The sequence below is a fragment of the Oreochromis niloticus genome, linkage group LG3, assembly GCF_001858045.2.
Source record: "Oreochromis niloticus isolate F11D_XX linkage group LG3, O_niloticus_UMD_NMBU, whole genome shotgun sequence".
Classification (NCBI taxonomy): domain Eukaryota; kingdom Metazoa; phylum Chordata; class Actinopteri; order Cichliformes; family Cichlidae; genus Oreochromis; species Oreochromis niloticus.
The window spans coordinates 48,022,156-48,041,694 of NC_031967.2; the positions used below are offsets into that span (position 1 = coordinate 48,022,156).

Here is a 19,539-nt window from a genome sequence, read left to right on the forward strand (position 1 = left end):
TCTAATTTTAATACAGTCACTAGCGAGACACCATGGAGCTCACAGCTCTTTGTAAGAAACTGCGTGAGTACTTTTGTCTTCTTGTGAAATGTTGCAATTTATCCTGCCTTTCTGAATTCCTAATTACATAATAACATGTTGTTTGATGGAGTTATTTGTTGACAAAAAAAACTTAAAAAATATATATATATATATATAAGACCCTTTTATGTTTTATTCATCTCTACAGTGACAGAGTTTTTGGTGTTGGTGGTTTCACAAATGCAACATAACTATGCACAGGAAGGGTGTAAGTTATCATCAACTTGAAAAAGAAAACAAAACACAGACATACAAGCATAAAGACAGAAAGAAAGAAAGTCACTAACATATTATTATTCAGCACTATCCAAGTTTTTTTTTAGGGACTACATTATTTCAAAATATTACTATATTGTCAAACTAATTTCTTTTTATTTTATTGTGATTGTCATTTTTGCATTTCAAATGCAGCTTTTGCTCAGATTGTTCCCACTGGACTTCAGCTCTTTGAATATAGCTCCCTCTCAATTAACTGTGAGGGTTTTACTCCTGAAACTGGATGGACTGTAAAGAGGAGACAAAAGGGACAAGTCAGTGCATGTGTCAGTAACTGGATGACAATACCTGCCTCTGTCTGCGCCATCAAACCTGTTTATCTCACAGACAGTGGAGAATATTGGTGTGAGAATGGAAGCGAGAGGAGCAACACTGTCAACATCACAGTCACTGGTAATCTGCATTTTCATAAAAAAATATTAACTCAAGTAACACATGAGCTTTAAACTATGTACATTTCCTGCAATAAAGCAAAACTGAGATGTCACAATTCCAGTTGAGTGTTACGAAAAGTTATTCAGAGGTAAAAGTATAACTTAGATAAGTTCTAGTAAAACCAAAATAAGTGAGATAAAAAGGGTGCTCTATCCAAACACTTTTTCAGGTACACTTTGCTGTTACTGGTTCAGACCTCTTTTCCTTTCAGAGCTGCCTTAATTCTTGATGGCATAGATTTCAACAAGGCGCTAGAAACATTTCTCAGAGATTTTGGTCATAATTAATTCATTTAATCAAGTCAAATGTTATTTATATAACACATAGTCTGAGCTACAATTGTCTCAAGGTGTTTTATATTGTAATGTAAAGACCCTACAATAAAATGTCCATATTGACATGATGAAATACACATCATCACACATTTGCAATGGATGTGTTTCGTGTGAATCTCCCATTCTGCAACAAGGGGCTCCACTGAATTTTTGTTCCCAAAACCAGTATAACATGCTTTGTGACACTACGTGTTGTCCTGCTAGATGGATTCACCATACACATAAAGCGATGGACATAGTCAGCACTAATACATAAAGTGTGCAAAAAAATAATCCCCCACACTGTTATACTGCAAACAGCATGCAAAACTGCTGATACAAGTCAGGATGGATCCCTGTATCCAGATATCACAGCAGAAATTGAGATTCATCAGATCAATTCAAATTTTGGTGAGCTTGTGTAAATTGTGGAGTCACTTTCTTCTTCTTAGCTGATAGGAGTCGCCCCAAGAGAGTCTTCTCTTGCTGTAGCTCATCTGCTTCAAAGTTCAGTGTGTATTTAGAGATGCTCTTTTGCATAGTTTAATTTTTAAAAAAACCTAAGTATTTGAATTACTGCTGTTTTCTTGCACTTGAATCAGTCTGGCCATTCTCCTCTGACCTCTGGCATCAACAAGGTATTTGTACCCAGAGTGCTGACGCTTATTGGATATTTTTCTCTTTTTGGATACATCTCCAGAAACCCTAGAGATGATTGTGTCGGCGATTGCCATGACCAAAACCATAGTCAAGCTCACTTAAATCACCTTTTTTCTCCCCTTCTGATGCCCATTGTCCAGTACCTGTATACACTGAGTTGGTGTCTTGTGATTGATTGATGAGACATTTGCTTTAACAATGACAACATTAAACAAACTGAGAACATTTTGTCAAAGCAGCTAACTCTCAGTAATGTGTGTTGATGTTTCAGCTGGAGCTGTGATCCTGGAAAGTCCTGTTGTTCCTGTGAAGGAGGGAGAAGTAGTGACTTTTATCTGTAGAAGTACCGTGACCTCTTCTGCCCACATAACAGATTTCTTCAAAGATGACCGACACATCAACAGCAGCTCCACAGGCAAGATGACCATTAGTAGAGTTTCTGATTCTGATGAAGGGCTCTATAAGTGCAATATCTCAGACTTTGGAGAATCTCCAGAGAGCTGGCTCACAGTCCGAGGTGAGACGTGAGGATTCTTTACTTTTAGGCTCATTTAAAAAAAAAAAAACCCCTGAAAATTCACAGCAAAATTATAAGACAGTAAAACTGAAAAAGCACTTCTGAAACACCAAATATTAAAAGAAAAATAACAGACTGTAATTATGAAATACAATACAGATCTAAATATATTATGTTTTTTTCTAGATTTTAGATATGCTAGGGAAAGGTTTACAAAATGCTTGAATTTGACAGTTCTTGCAATGCTGTTAAATAGTGTTTTATATTTTAAAACACCTAATTTTACAACGTAAAACGTGGTCTCTCTTAATTATGTATAACGCTTATGTTTTCAAATTAAACAGCTTCAGTATAATATTTAGTGCCTATTCAAATACCTCTATTTGCTATTTGTTTGGTTTTGTAATACTACGAAGTGTAAATCATACATGTTTTGTTTTGTCTATCTGTCAGCCCTTCACAGAGCCAATCAAAGTGCTCAAAGCTACTCACAGAACTCTTGCCATCGTTACCTGGTTGTACGGACTATTTTCACTGTAATCATGGTAGTTCTGCTGCTGCTCATCGTGGGACTTCTTTACCATGGGAACATATGAGTTTCAAAGAACTGACTCAAACTCACTTCACCAGACAAACAATTATTTCTGGGGTTTCATTTCATACCAAAATAAAATATTCTAGCAAGAAACTTTTGCTTTGTCTTGCTTAGCCAAAGCTTATTTTTTCTCTAATCTTCTCCAAAATAGAAGGTTGTGGTTTCATAATTTCAGGTATTGCTTGAGGTATTTGTTTCTGATCTTAGAAGAGAACAACATGTGACAGCTTTTACTATATATAATAAATACTATGAAGAAGTTGCAGAGGGTCTGCTCAGTTACCACTTGCAGAAATTATCAAACAGTCACACGGGAAAACTACCAAAACCACAGGTCAACAATCCATTTTTAAAATAACAGTAGGGGTGGAGTCTGGTCTGTAGCACAGCTGCAGAGGAGGGGTTGTATAGTGGGTTCAGGGGTAGTGCCAGTGAGCCTGGCTTGTGCAATTGTCAGTAATTGTCTAATTATGCCTCCCCTAATTCTACAGTAGTGTGCTGGGACCGGAGAGAGAAGAACTGAGCTGGTGTCACTGCACATTTTTATTATTCAGTAAGGAAAGAAAGTGTGAAATAAAGAAAATCTGCACAGCATCAGACATTTTCTTGGTGGCTTGTTACAGATGGGCTCTGTAATGTTAGACACTATACATGGCTATATATATGAGATGGATTAAGGTAATTCTTTTCAGCAAAAAATATTTTTGAAAATAGTTTGGAAAATCTTATTTCTATAAAATTTTATAGAAATCTGCTACAACAGTTTGAGGATGAAAGGGGAAAAAAACAGGACAAAAGGCATGCAGCGGAAGAGCCAGAGATTATATTAATAACAAATAATAATTAAATGCAGAAAGGTGTATAAAAACATTATGAGTGAAAAAAAGATAAAGGAAGAAGAGACACTCAGTGGTAGGGATGGGAATTGATAAGATTTTCGTGGTTCACATATCATTTTCTATTGTGTTTAATAATTCAATTCTTTATTGATTCTCGTATCAATTCTTTTTTTTTTTTTTTTTAAAAAAGGAGAACACACAGGTTGATTAGCTTAAACTTTGTTTTATATCCTATCTTTGAACGAGATAGAAATTTAGGAGTAACAAACCCAACAGTGAGATCTTAAGAGATCCACAGCCTGCGGCTCCTCAGTTGGGTTCAATATTAACAAAACAAAAATGCAACAGATATGTTGCATAAAACAAACAAAAATAAAACCTGAGTCCAAGCCATATTATCATTATTTTTCAATACTACTCACCTGTCCTTTTCCATGGACAGGGAACTGCTAGCAGAATCTCTCCATCACCAAATACAGAGAGTTGCATCTGGTCTTAGCATCTATGCTTAGGTAGCTCTGAGGGGTAACACATCCATACCTTAATTGATAATGTAATATTACTTATCTTAATATTCCTTATCTTAGTTTCTGAATTGAATTTGATCATGATCTAATCATCTACATATACACAATCTGAATTTTTTTTTACTATGCTTACTGAGCAATTCTTGCTTCTCCTTTAGGACCACTTTTGCCATGTGTGACTTCTTTACAGTCACAGAGCAAATTCTTGCCTTTTTGACCACATACTGTACCAAGCAGGGATTAATGGTTGGTTGAACAGGCTCTGTTTGGTGCTTTGTACTTAGGGTTCAGAGTCTTTGTAATTTCTCTAAAAGATATATATAAATGGAAACGGATGAAACATCTGGTAAGAGGAGAACACTTTGACGTCCCCTGACTTAGCCTACAATTAAACACATTCACTTAACAAAACTCAGGAGCATCTACTCTGGCAAATGGGTGCAAGCCTTTTACCACAAACCTAGTCACTGCACGGTGACATTCGTCTATCCTGGCCTATGTCATTTAACTTTTCCCTGCCTCTGTTAAAGGAGAAGCTACCAGTAGACTGCAGTGAGAACTGCCAGCATTTGAGCAAGACCGACTGTCTGTTTCTTTCGTCATGATCATCTAAATGCAATGCACAGCAATAGCAGGTTTTGAAAAAAAGCAAATCACGCTAACATAATATGCAATGTTATATTAGTGGAGATCTCTGTCCAGAAGAGCACAATCCTAGGAACAGCTAAGATACTGTGCAGGACCCTCAAGCTAGTAGAGGGCCAGTTGCCCAAGATTTTAAAAAGTGATAATTATAGGGTGGAAACTTTTCTTTTTCATCCATTTAATCAAACATTTGATGCCTCAGCTGTCTCAGTCCTATTGCATTTTGCAACTACAACTGACCTGAGGAAGCTTGGATTTGGCTGCAGGTGCCCTTGTACATCATTCTCAGCAGCACACATGTGGGTACTGTCAAAGTGGTATTTTAGGATTTTCCTTTGTACTTGGAAACATATAATCATTTATGCTTAAAGATATATAATCATTTGTATTTTGATGAAATGTTTCATCTTTATTTGGGTCTAAGAATCTGTGTGCCATGAGATAGGAGGACATTCATTCCGTATGGTGTTCTGGCATACCTCATACCCATCTTTAATTCATGGGAGAGGTCGCATCTTGTCTTGTGATACGTATATGGAATGGCCAAACACATCTGTATCTGTTTAAGTACAAGTGCCTTTTGTTTAGGTGGGCTGCTGGACTCCCAGGAAACTCCTCCCAGCTATCTGGGGAGTCATTCACAGGGCCATATTTTGACACACACATACAGTGGCTTGCAAAAGTATTTGGCCAACTTGAACTTTTCCACATTTGGTCACATTACAGCCACAAACATGAATCAATTTTATTGGAATTCCACGTGAAAGACCAATACAAAGTGGTGTACACGTGAGAAGTGGAATGAAAATCATACATAATTGCAAACATTTTTTACAAGTAAATAACTGAAAAGTGGGGTGCAAGTATAGTGTATATCAGCTTGACATTATGCTTGTAATATTGTTAGAGTTTAATTTATGCTGGAGTATAAAATAAGTGTGGAGAATAAAAATGATGCTTTAGATTGTTGATGGACAGTGACTTTCTTTCCTTGTTAAACATATTATGGTCAGCTAAAAGTCATCAGAACATTACACTTAGACCTTTTTGAGTTGTAGCTTAAATCTGGTCCACTCCCCAGCCTTAGAAATAATGGTGATGGTAGGTTCTAAAGGAACTAACAACTACCGCTTTGATTGACAGGGTAACCTGTAAGAGCTATTTGCACAAATAAAAAAATAATACTCAGACCATTGCCTTTACTGTTTCAAAAAAGGTTAAAAAGTAAATGTCCACAACTTAGACTAATGGCAGAATATTTTATTAAAGAAATCTAGCAGGAGAATGGTAGAAGTAAAATAGTACAAATAAGTAACAATCCCCAAACAATAATCAAAAACTACACATATCTAATTAACCTATTGTGAGCTGTATTTGTTCTTATCTTTGGTGAAGAGACAGGATGAGTGCAACTAGATCTGAAAATCCACTGATGATAATCACCCAACAGGAAAGCAGCTGGCCATTCATAGTATTTTAGCAGATATAAATTCGAAAATCAATTCACCAGTTTAAGGTTTAGACTTCCATTACCCCTTTTAGTGTCCCTGCTGGAATCTTCTGAGAAACTGTGAATCTCTTAGATCCAATCTTCTGAACTGCTCATCTCACAGAAGACAACAGGGAAGAACGCAGAATCTCTTTTACACACATTTTTATGGTCAACCTGTCCACCCACACCGCATCTCTCTCTCTTTCTCTCTCTCTCTCTCTCTCTCTCTCTCTCTCTCTCTCTCTCTCTCTGTCTAAATTACATTTAACACAAAATTTGTATTTTTAAACCTTGAAATCAATTCATTACATATTCTTTGTTATTCTTAATATGCAGAATTTTTCTTTAGCAAATTTTTCCATTAACATTCATTGTAACATAATTCAAACACAGGAATACTTTGTTTCACCTTTTTAAAACTCTGTTAACATTTTTCATTGATTTTGTTAAACTTATATTATTAAATCATACATTTTGTAGTCACACACTTTATGCGATTAGAGGCTCTAATGTGTCTTTTTCAACACCTTCCTCCACCACACGTACACACTCACCAAGATCGAACTCTTGGTGAGGCCTGTTATTAGAATCAGACACAAAATTGTCTGAGGAACTTTCTTTCTCGCTTGTTTTTCTGACACTTTCTTCTAAATCTTTTTCATTTCTTTGTTCCTCTTTCAAGTGTTTCATAATTTGTTCCTTGTCTTTTTCTAGCTTTCCTTTCCTTTCTGTCATTTGGATTATAATCTTCTCTGTTTTCTCCATTAGTTTTTCTGTCATATTTAGCAGTTCTTCATGCACTTTTATTCTGTTTTCCAGGTCAGTTTTTTTATCTTCACGCTTATTGACCTTTTTTTCTTTCTGAAGTAATGGGGTTTCTTTCTTTATCTTTATCCCGATCTCTGTCAATTGTTTATTGTCCTCCTTCAGTAGTGCAATGAGGTTTTCTTTTTGGTTCTTCAGAGATGTCTTCTGCTCCATTAGTTTTCCAATGGTTTGTTGGACATGTTTTAAGTCTTCCTCATTGTTCTGCAACTGATCTTCAAGTCTTTTCGTTTCCTCACACACTTTCTGTAGTTTCTTCTCCATCTCTGTTTGATGTAGTTCATTTTCATCCGTATCGTGTATCTTGTTCTCTGTGTGAATACACATGCAGGAAAAAATGTTTAAAAGAAATATAGGTGAGAACTCAAACACATACTTGGAAACAGTGCTCAAGAGGAATGCAAAAGAGAACGACCATTTGAAAAAAATAAAATTGCAAAAGTAGAAATAAAAATGTTCAAAAATAAAATACTTGTACTATTTTTATCATGTGATTAGGTAGAGGATCATTAGCTGGTCCTTTGTCCCTCTCGGTGGGTTACTCCCAAAGACCTTAATCTGGGACTCTCCACCATTTGACCCTAGAACTGAAGAAGCTTCTCAGAGGAGAGGTGAAACGTCTTCAAGCAACTTAAAAAATTCCAGACACTTTTCTTTCCAAGCTCCTTAGACTACGATGCCCTGGACAACTGAGAACCGTTACAGACATATTGCACTAATGAGACCAGCTCTGCATGTCTATAACACATCTCATTACAACACGGGACTCAAATCAAGTAACTCTAGTTACCAGCTGGTCATATTCCTTTATAAAAGTAATATTCCCGAGAGCCTCCAATTTTGTTCGTAAACCGCTGACATGCTGCAGTCTCCATTCACTGGGGGTTGCCTTCAACATAACTACATCATGTGTTTGTGTCATTTTTATTTGAATCACGTTTGTACTACTTAGCCCTTCATTTTACAGGCAGTTACACTAAAACATGACATTAAAAAGGTCTGATGATAATTTGAGGTTGGGGTAAAAAGTACAATGAAGTTTGAACTTACTGGATTTCTTTTGTTCACATTTCCATATTAGGATTACTACTGTCCCGACGGTTATTAAACAGACAGCCAAGTTGATGATAATGTGAACAGCAGTATTAGACTGAACCATAAAGAGATCACCTGAAATATAAGGAGACAAAATGTGCTAGATTATACTTTCTGTAGCTGAAAATGAATGTGAGTGATTAAAAAAAAGACATTTCTACCTGAAACATGGATGTTTGCCTCTTTGATTTGACTGATATTCTTCTGTTGAACTTTGCAGGCGAAGCTGTAGCTCTGTCCTTTCTCCACAGTCACTTTACTGCTAAGACTATAGAGCCCATCAGAACCTCTGACATTGTTTGTAGGTTCAACAGAAACAGGTTTTCCCTCACTGTACACCCACAACATCTGAGGCTCTGGATACCAGCCATTAGATTTACACTCTAACATCATTTCGTTTTTGACATTGGTGAGTTCTATGACTGGTGAGGAAACTGAACCTGCAAAGAAAAGAATGAAAAAACAAAATAATGAAATATAGTTGCCAAAATATTTAAAATGTTGGTTACCCAGAATAAATGCACTTCTATTCTCAACTCATATGTCTCTGTAGCTGACATAAGTGTTTCTTTATCCCCCCTGTTCATTCTGTGCCCTTTGACCCTCAGTATCTATGTTTCTTTACATCTAAATTGCAAAGTGAAGAAATTAATCTAAATTAAATTAAACTTACCCACAACAAGCGTCACCACAGTTTCTGCATTAAATTTAGGTACAAGGCATTTGTATGTTCCTGCATCAGAGAGTTGCACTGTGGAGAGTTTCAATGAAACGTCTCCACACTGCAGTTTGTTGACAGAGAGTGATGTTCTTCCTGTGTACAAAGGATTCTGCTCAGTCAGAAGCTCCACTCCCTCTCGCCTCACATAGACAGATCTAGGTTTGAGGTCAGTTCTGGACCAATCCACAGTCAGGTCAACAGCATCCACAGCAGGTTCCAGGTGGCATGGCAAAATGATGTCATCACCAATCATGGCCACTACTGGCTGAGTTGGACCAATCATCTGATGCTGACCTAAACAAATTTAGGGACACATACAGTTCAACAGTTTTGCAATTGTGAAGAACAGGCTGAGCAAGCTATGTAACTGAGTTATTTAACATAATTATTTTTTATAAATTATTTTTGTTACTGTTACAGTGTGTGTTTTCATCTTCTGTGAAAGACTAAGAACTTTAAATTGTGGACTTTATAAATGTATTTGTGCAACTTACCACCACAAGATTGTATTAGAAAAAGGAGGACAACGACAACATGTTGCAAAACCAAGAGATGTTTATCCTTTAAAGGAGTCATTCTAGATGTCTGCAAAGAAAAAGAAAAAAAGGAGGGGGGCATATATCAAACCTGCAAAAGCAACACACACTTTTTTTTTTTTTACATTGAGCCACTCTCTGATAGGAAAAGTGAAACGCTCAAAGACAGATTGATAGACTCTGCCATGCTGAACTAAAGCAAAATCACAAAAGCACTTAAAAAAATAAAAGATCTGTCAAATTTAGCACAAAATAAATTTTTTGTTGATAAGCAGAGATAAAACATTGATACATTTTATTTCACTTAACACAAGATATTTTTGCTTAAAGTAAGTGGAAGCAATCTGCCAATGAAACAAATCATATTTTCTAGTTTCAAGATCCTCTGTCTAAAAACAAGTTTGTATTTCATACTGAGATTTTACTCATTAAGATAAATGTTAGCTGTCATGAGATTATTTTGACTAGAAATTAGACAAATGTACTTGGTAAGATTTTGAGTTCTTGCAGTGTGTCTGTGCATAGGCCATGGTTTCTGTTGCCCTGTTTGCAATCAGATACTGTCTGTAAAATGCTGATAAATGACATGGACTTTTTTTTTCAAATTGCAAACCCTTTAAGTAGCAACTAATAACAGCATGTAATAATTAAAAATACACATTTTGAATATTTATGTGTACACAAGTATCCAGAAATAATAATTATGTTACTTTTTCTCCTTGATGCTTACAGCTTTGTGCCTCTGGTAACTGTTAATGCTAATGTAATCAATGTGATTTTTTATTATAAGCACCTGCAAGAAAACTGAGAATGTTTAGCTTTGTTTGGTAAAGATCGACATACCTGTTAAGCTGCTCAAAACAGTCACCCCAGCTCAAAGAAAAGTAGGTTGTAATAAAACTATGTGCACTCTCAACCCAACCCTCTGTTAAACAATAACACATGTTGACTTTATAGTTCCTGATATCAAAGGTCAGTTCTTTTCATAAAGTGACTGGTTGGAATTTTGCTAAACTTCCAATTTGATTTGGTTTGTTCATTTAAGTCAAAGCTGTGTTGTAACGACTATGCTTCAACATCCTACATGCTGTTAATTCCTTGTTTAGGAGTTGTGAACAAGGACATTATGTCTGTGAAAGGTGTCAAATATAGCTAACTGTGTCTTGGTGTATATATTTAAGAGCAGCACGTCAGGAATTTGATGACCATGAAACGAAATTCAATAATAAGGGTTTAAAAAAATGTTCCTAGGTATATTTGCATTGGGTCTTTAAAAAATATCTCTCTTCTGAGAGAAAGAGCTTTAGCTCTCTCATTGCATAGCTTGCAAGTTTAAATATTAGTTGTTGTTTTTTTTTTTTTTAAGTAACACTGGAACATCTCTTTCTACACATGTTGTCTGGTTACCTTTTAGTGTGCTTGAATTGGCCTCATTCAGAGGACAATGCATATGTGCATATACACACTAACAACAGAAGCGCCTCATTAAACATACAACAAACACATCTCGCTAAGATAATCTTTTTCACTCCCCAAAATGATCAGTCCATATTTACAAATTTACACACCCAATACTCACCCCCGGCCCCCACCAACACACACTCACACACACACACACACACACACACACACACACACACACACACACACACAATGTGTGTGCAATGAGACAGACATGATTGGGGGATAGGAAAGGGAGAAAGAAAGAGAGGAAGGAAAAGAAAAACAGAAGGGATGGGGGCAGTGAGAAAGGGCACTTACAAAGACAAAGAGAAAATAATAATAATAATAATAATCTCCTGGATCACCTGTTGAGAGAATAGAAAAAGAATAGAAAACAAGCAACAAAAAACAAAGCAACATACTAATCTAGCTAAGTGTAAACAGCAACAAATACTAAATATTGAATGTTGTTGTGCAGCACAGATAGCGCACAATGTGCTTTGCAGCTAAGAAAGGTGTAGTTTATGTCTACGAGCAGTGAACACCCGTGTGCACACCTGTGTGGATCAGCACGCTTGTATACAGAAGGTTTCCCCATGTAACGGTCTGCTAGAGGGTGTGGAGGCCCATAGCCCCGTCCCCCAGGGCATGAAGCAGACATGGAGGAGATCCAGGCTCCAGACATCCAGGGACCGCGGAGTGCGAGAGCCCAAGGAGTGCCACCGGAGGGGCATCCGTGTCACCCTCCTGGGAAGGGCTGAGGAGATCCCCAGACGAGGGGGTCACCCAGTAGCCACGGAGCAGAAGCCAGAGGGGGCTGCACTGGCGCGTCCGCCGGCTCTGCCGGCAGCCAGCTGTGCCAGAGTGAACCGAGCTGCAGGCCCGAGGCCGGAAGTTCGAGGGCCCCCTTTGCCCCGGAAGAGGCCTGACCGCACCACAGGCACCAGGCACCGCCAAGTAGCCACCGGGAGTGAGCCGGTGCATACCTGAGCGCCCAGCCCTGGACACCAAGAACCACCAATTCACCAACCCCTGAGGGCATCAGTTAACGGCAGGGAGTGTGGTGAGGGGAGATAGGCCTCCACACTTAGGAGGGCCTGGGTGTTCCCGGGGAGGTGGAGTCTAAGACCCGACCTGACATATAAACACAGACAAACAGGCACACACAGACACAAACATGCATTTCCACCCTCATGCACACATATACAAACACTCAGCACTCACCCAACGAAGGAATAGACATATATGCACATGTATACACAATCGCACTCCCCAAACATACTCTATACCCCGGGTCCATATTTTATTGTTAACGTTTTCAGTGCTGTTACAGTTTGCATAATAAATTTCCTCATTGAAGAATCAGATTTTTATCTGAAAATTGTTTCACACACACACATCCATATAAATCACTCTTGGGGCTTCCTTGTGGTCACCTGGCTCCATAATAAAAGTGGCACAAAGACAAGAATTTCATGCATTAGGCTACAATAGCAATGTTTTTTTTAATCTAATAGAAAACAGTAAAAATGCCGAAAGTCCCTACTTTTCTTCAAAATGAAGTGCTGGAATAGCAGGATTAGTTTTTTTTCTGATGGCTAAAGATCCAAACGGGACAGGGGAGAAAAAAAAAAAAAGATTAGTGGTTTTATACTACAAGAGCAGAGAGGTTAAAAAAATGTGGTTTCAATGGTAGTGAATAGGGCATTTTTCTGTTGAGAGACACTATACAAAAAACTAATAATGCAATCAAATCAAATTTTTTGCTGTTCTTTGACATGTCCAAGAATAGAATCACCCTGATGCCTCATCCTCATACTATTTATTATATGAAAAATTAGACAATTAAAGTTTTTTCAATAAATAATTAATAATTAAAATGTTTAAATTGACATTTAAAGGCTTAAAATCCTTTATAAAATGATTTATGGGGGGAAAAAAAAGTTCTTGTAAACACAAAGGTGTCCAGATGGTGCAAAATGCATCAGCTGATAATGGATAACATGTAAGAGTAAAAGATTTAAAAAAAATGTCTAAAAGGCCATTTCCTGCAAAACTCCGTGTCGCAAGCTATAACACAGCCACAATGATTGCCTAAAAAAAAAGAAAAAGTCCTGAAGACGGCATGAGGATTGTAACAGTGGAGAAAACTGTAGTCGCTACCCCATGGTTCACTCACTAGAGTAACGTTCCTGACATTGTACTAATGCCTGACTATCATACTTCCACAAGTGATCAAGGGTGACATGTCATCACCAGGATAACTTGTTTTGTTTTTTTCAGCATGAACTGTGAGTCTCCAAAGTTTCAGGGTTTTTTCTCAGGAGGAAACTGACTCTAACCCAAACAGTTGAAGAGTCATGTCAACTGATAATTGTCACAGTTCAAAACAGACAGGTGCATACTCCGGCCATGTCTCAATATACTCACTTGTACGTCCTTGCGTTCTTGTGAACTTGTGATAAGTCATCAGTTGCAGAAAAAGTACTGTTCCAAAATCAAAGTATGCATCAAGCCAAATACGCTAAAAAATCCTCCCGTTTTATCGAGCATGTATTGGTAGTGACTTGTGTGAACAGCCATCCCAGAATGCATTTTGACCAAAACTCAAACAGTGGAGTGCGGTGAAAGAATTTGGAATATTACTATTTATTGGTCACAAAATTTACATTTAAGATATTTTTAGGTCAGAACATTGCTGTGTAAACCTCAAATATGTGCTCGATTTATCAAGACATCATATATTGTCTCACTAGAGCCAATGAGAACAGCAAACTCCCAGCACGTTATTTTTAACCCCCCCGGGGTCTTTCGCTACTCAGAGTAAACATGACATATACGTCTCTGAGATAACTTCTAAATGTTCATCGTTGGTTTATTTCAGTGTTTGATTTGTTCCTGAGTAAATCGATTTGGCTAAGATTAAAGTCAAACTTCATCACTGGGCAATTTTATTTAATATTGAAGTTTTACTTGGAGAGCTGTCAGTATATTTTTAATTTCACCCGTCATATCGCCTGATATAAAATGTTCTGTTCTTATTTAATCAGCTGACTTGGATTAAATCTAATATTAAATTATTTAAATTCAGGAGGAAACATTTTCTCCGGGAACAAAAACAGCATGTTAACACGTGGAGATCCTGAAGGCTGCTCCAAAAATGAAACTGAACTGAAATGATCAGACTATATTTTAAATACTTGTTCAATTCTCTTTGAAAGAGTCTGTTGTAAGTTCTGAGTGTGTACTAAAATAAAAATAAAAGAGTTCTAACATCTCACCTGTTTGTTTTTATTGAGACATACATGCACACATTTTTGTTAATAGAGAGATGAAGCTTGTGTTTCAGTCATTTATTGATTGTTTTTAACTGTATGAAGCTTATTAGACATTATGAAACAGATATGTAAGCGATGTGTAGCGAATATTGCCAAATTCGTAAGATACTGTATTAAATTATAAAACTTGGTAAAAATAAAAGGCACTAAAAACTCCAAAACTGTGATGTCTTCAAGTACTGTTCCAATTTTAGAATGATCATGCTGCGTTCTCACAAGTCTGAACCCCCTTGTGAACTTAAGAAGTCTGACTAGAGAGAACGCAAGTCCATGCTCGCATACCTGAGATATGATAAACTGCCTCAGGTTAATCTACGTAAATTCAGCAAATGTTCTTCATTTTCAGTCATTTCAGATAGCTGGGCTCCTGAGTTTGTACTGTAATTCATGTTAGTTGATTCCAACCTCTCTGTAAACAGCAAACCAATCAGCAGCAGTCTGTGGGTATGTACTGGCCTTGATAGAAAACAATCTGAAAAACTGCTGCAGTCAGCTCTGTGTTTAATTTCTATTGGCAAATACATTAAAGAAAAGCACAAAGGCTCAGCCAAGGCTGGAGGTGACCCATCAAACACTCACCAGGAACACAGATAAGCTTAGACTCCAAAGCAGTGTTACTTAAGCACATTAACAAAATGAAAGCTTTCTTTCATTTCACTACTTTCTTTTAAGTCACCTCGATGAGACAAAGTCCTGCTTTAAGTGCAGGTCTCTGCACGACTCCAAGAACAGTTCTTTATAAAAAATAAATACAGCCTTTCTCACACTTTGCTGCTACATTATCAGCTTTGTGGGAGGTTTTAACAACTGACAGAGACATTTGTCATCTAGTATGTGCTCACAGTTTGACAGAGAAACAAGTCTGACTTCATTCAGAGTTTATTCAGTAACATGTAGAAAATAATGCCATTGTTGTTTTTCACCACATCTTTAGCATTTTGTTGTAAGATTCCAACTTGTTTGTTGTCTGACTCAAAACAAAACAAATAAACAAAAATAAAGAACGACTTACCACAGATGAAGACCCCAGACTCCAAAACAGTGATCCAAACTGTCGCTGTCAAAGTGAAACGAGTCGCTGGAGCCGAGCAGGAAACAAGAACTCAGACAAGGACTAACAAGTCACTGCAAATCTGACAGTCCGGTCTGATCAGTTTCTAACGTTCTGCACATTCCTTGGTATATACATCAGATAAACACCGAGCATAACGAACACAGGGACGGTTTAATAAGATTGCATATTGCATCAGTTTTGAACAGATCATGTGTAAACCGAAGAGGAGCTCAAAACGGTTTCAGCAGTTTTTTCTTACCCTCAACAATGAGCTCATATTTGCATTTCATTTTGTCTGCAAACACAACAGCTCTAAAAGTTTTAAATGTATTCTGATAAAACTCTGTAGGGTATGGAGCAGGATCATGTTATAACAATCCATAAAACTCTGGCTTGCATTCACTGAGGTCTTCAAGGTTAACTTTATGACTTGTTGGTGGAAAACTGACATTCTTTCTTTTGACCTCAGACCATGGCTTACATCCTGAAAGGTCTGTTAAAACTGTATGGTGCCAGGGAGGTTCTTGTAAGTCACAGACTACGGGAGGAAACTTTGCTTTTTTTGTTTCTTTCTCAAGGACTTTTCTCAATAAATAGTTCATAATTTAAATGTTTAAACTGGGATTTAAAGAGTTAAAATGCTGAAAGTAATTTAATTTTTGATGATTTTGAGAAGGGCTCGAGTTGACTAAGTATTTTATAAGAAAATAAAGCAGAAAAAATATTGTTTTATATGTTTTTTGTGGCAGATTTGTGTGTACATTTTTTCCACATTTTTGTCGAAAGGGTGCAAAATGCATCAACACTGTATAGTAAAGACACTTGATTACAAAGATTTGACGAAAAAGGGGATTTTCTGTTAAAATCCACAGGACAAGCTATAAAACAGCCAAAATAGTCGCCAAAAAAGGAAAAAGGAGGAAAACAAAACATACAAAAATTCCAGAGGACACAAGGGTTAATTCATCCAAATTGGAGGGTTTTCCAGACTGAACAACCACAAAATATAACATATAGTAATATATTAAAAGTACTTTCATTTTCTTTTACACGTCTGTTCTTTTATCTTCACTTCTATGCACTATTTTGTCTTTGTCAGGGGTTTATTTCTCCAACTTTTTGATAATCTGTTTCATCTCTGTCTTGTCCTCATGCAGTTGTGTGTTGAGTTTTTCTCTCTGGTCCTTCAGAAATGTCTTCTGCTCCATCAGTTTTTCAATGGTTTGTCTGACATGTTTTAAGTCTTCCTCCTTGTTCTGCAACTCATCTTCAAGTCTTTTCTTTTCCTCACATTTTGTCTGTAATTTCTCCTCCATCTCTGTTTGATGTAGTTCATTTTCATCCCCGTCATGTATCCTGCTTTCTGTGCGAATAAAAATGCAGTAATAAATGATTCAAGTAATATCACTGAGAGCTAAAACACATACCTGCTACAAATTTATTTCCCAAATTCCAATTTTTTGGGGGTTTTTTTTATGGGGGGGGGGGTATCAATCATATACAACCTCACAAAAAGTTAAATAATTCCTACTGAAAGAAAATAATGTTAATAAAACCTAAATACTATGTTTTTAAGAAACATTTTAAACTATAACATTAAAAAAAAAATAAAGACTGTGTTGATTCCAAAGGTAGGGATATGAAAACACATCACTGCATCTGTGAATGTAATGATTGTCTGCAGCTGTCAGTAGGATAAAGTTAGAACTTACTGGTTTTATTTTGTCCACATTTCCATATTATAAATATCACTATAACAATAGTTAATATGCAAAGACCCAAGCTGATAGTAATCTGAACAGAAGGATTATACTGGACCATGAAGAAAACATCTGAAAGTAGAAAGTACACGGAATATTCTGTCTGCAAATAAGAAATATTGTGAATAACTACTGAACCAGGCATATATCATTATTCTACCTGATACATGCATATGTTGCATCTTCAGTCTGGTTGATGTTCTTCTGTTGGACTCTACAGGTGAGACTGCAGGTCTGTCTCTTGTTCACAGTCACAGTGCTGCTGACAGTATAGAGGCCATCAGAACCTTTGGCACTGTTTGTAGATTCAGCTGTGATTTAGTTTCCCGTACTGTTCAGCCAAAACACCCGAGGCTCTGGATACCAGCCGTTAGATTTGCATTTTAGGAAGATTTCATTTTTGACTTTGAATATCTCCATGACTACAGAAGAAAAAGAAGCTACAAAGAAAATTAGGGTAAAAGTTACTTAGAATGAAAAGTTTAGAGAAATAATTAAAGCATTTTTGAATTATTTCAATGGTTAATCTTGGCCAAAATCCATTCTGGATAACCCTCGGTTACCCCGTGGTCACTCCAAATACTGTTAGTTGAAATTGTATGGTGACTTCATTTTTATTACAAATACTACTATGCTCTTTTAAAGTTCCCCTGTGGTGGTCCAATTTAATCTTGCTACATCAGTAGAGTATGGATAACATGTAAGAGTAAAAGATTTAAAAAATTTGACTAAAAAGACCATTTCCTGTAAAACTCCATGTCACAAGCGATAACACAGCCAAAATGATTGCCAAAAGTGTAGTAAACTGTAGTCGCTACCCTGTGGTTCACTCACTAGAGTAACGTTCCTGACATTGTACTAATGCCTAACTATCATACTCCTACAGCTGATCATGGGTGATATGTCTTCATCAGGATAACCAGTTTAGTTTTTGTTTTTTCAGCATGAACCGTGAGTCTTTGAGATAGTGCTCCCTCTCTTTGAGCCACTACAATATTTTCCTTTGAAAGTAGAAAAGCGAGCTCTCTAGCTTTGATTGACAGAGTGCAGAACACACCTGATGACTCTAAATCTTAAAATCAACAAAGCACCTCCAAACATTCAGGATTTTTTCTTTAACACAGATCAGCTTAGACTATGACCTTTTATTTTGAAATTAACCTGCTCCATATCAGTGTAACTTAAGCATATAACTAAAACTGAAATTTCGGAGTTTCTTTTAAGTCACCTCGAGGAGACAAAGTCCTGCTTTAAGTGCAGGTCTCTGCATGACTCCAACAACAGTTAGCATAAATACAGCTTTTCTCACACTTTGCTGCTACATTTGGAGCTTTGTGGGAGCTTTTAACAACTGACAGACATTTGTCATCTTGTATATGCTCACAGTTTGACAGAGAAACAACAGTCTGACTTTATTCAGAGTTTATTCAGTAGCATTTGGGGAAACAAATGTTTTACCACATTTTTTGTGTTTTGTTCTAAGGTTCTTATTTATTTGTTCTGTGACTCAAAATAAAAGAAACAAACAACTAAAATAGAGCGACTTACCACAGATAAAGACCCCAGACTCCAACACTTTGTTTCAAACTGTCGCTGTCAAAGCAACAGGTGGAGCTGAGCAGGAAACAAAAAATGAGACAATGATTAACGAGGCTTAACTGACTCAGTTTCTAACATTCATTGCTGCACATTCCTTGGGGTTTATCAGATTATCAGATCACACTGAGCATGACGAACACAGGGACGGTTGACCTTGATTGCATATTGCATCAGATCAGTACAGATCATGTGTAAACCAAAGAGGAGCTCAAAATGGTTTCAGCAGTTTCTTATTACCTTCATCACGGAGCTCATGTTTTTGGCAGCATTTGCATTTCATTCTGTCTGTAAACACAACAGCTCTAAAGAATGAATGTATTTATGTATTATTAATGTATGTATTAAGAATGAATGTATTTATATAAAATTCTGTAGGGTGTAGAGCAGGATCATGTTATAATGATCCAATATAATCTGGCTTACATCCACCGAGGTCTTCAAGGTAGACTTTATGATTTGTTTGAGGAAAATTGACAAAAAGCCTTAAAACTTAGAAACCATGATTCTAAAAACCATGCTGTCGTTGGTCAATGTTTATAAAGTATAAAGAATTAAAATATCATGTCACGTTTGACCTCTGACCTCTCCCCAAGTTCAACAGATCCACCTGAAAGTATATGTAATGATAATGTTATATAGAGCCATTTATTTAAAACTATGTCATTGTTGGTATTGACAGCATGTAGAGAATGATACATGTGGATTCTAAATATCAGGTATTAAATTCCGGTTCTTTTGTATTCTTTACAGCCAAAAAGACACAGCTCAGAAGTGGTCCTTTTACTTA

The 19,539-nt window shown here is 36.8% G+C and overlaps 1 protein-coding gene across 3 annotated transcripts in view; it reads right to left on the minus strand.

Moving 5' to 3' along the window:
• Nucleotides 1–6,143: 6,143 nt before the first annotated feature.
• LOC109198421 (butyrophilin subfamily 3 member A2) overlaps nucleotides 6,144–19,539 on the minus strand; it is a 120,748-nt gene continuing 107,352 nt past the window's right edge. Inside the window, exons 1-6 of one of the 3 annotated variants that reach the window (XM_019353867.1) lie at nucleotides 15,365–15,440; nucleotides 9,517–9,607; nucleotides 8,975–9,316; nucleotides 8,463–8,741; nucleotides 8,257–8,376; nucleotides 6,144–7,517 (exon numbers count right to left, since the gene is read on the minus strand). In XM_019353867.1, coding sequence (XP_019209412.1) covers nucleotides 6,871–7,517; nucleotides 8,257–8,376; nucleotides 8,463–8,741; nucleotides 8,975–9,316; nucleotides 9,517–9,598 — 1,470 coding nt within the window. In that variant the 5' untranslated portion in view covers nucleotides 9,599–9,607; nucleotides 15,365–15,440 and the 3' untranslated portion in view covers nucleotides 6,144–6,870. Of the gene's footprint in view, nucleotides 7,518–8,256; nucleotides 8,377–8,462; nucleotides 8,742–8,974; nucleotides 9,317–9,516; nucleotides 9,608–10,401; nucleotides 10,579–15,364; nucleotides 15,441–19,539 lie in introns of those variants that run through there. The other 2 variants (XM_019353868.2, XM_019353869.1) reach the window with 2 other exon arrangements.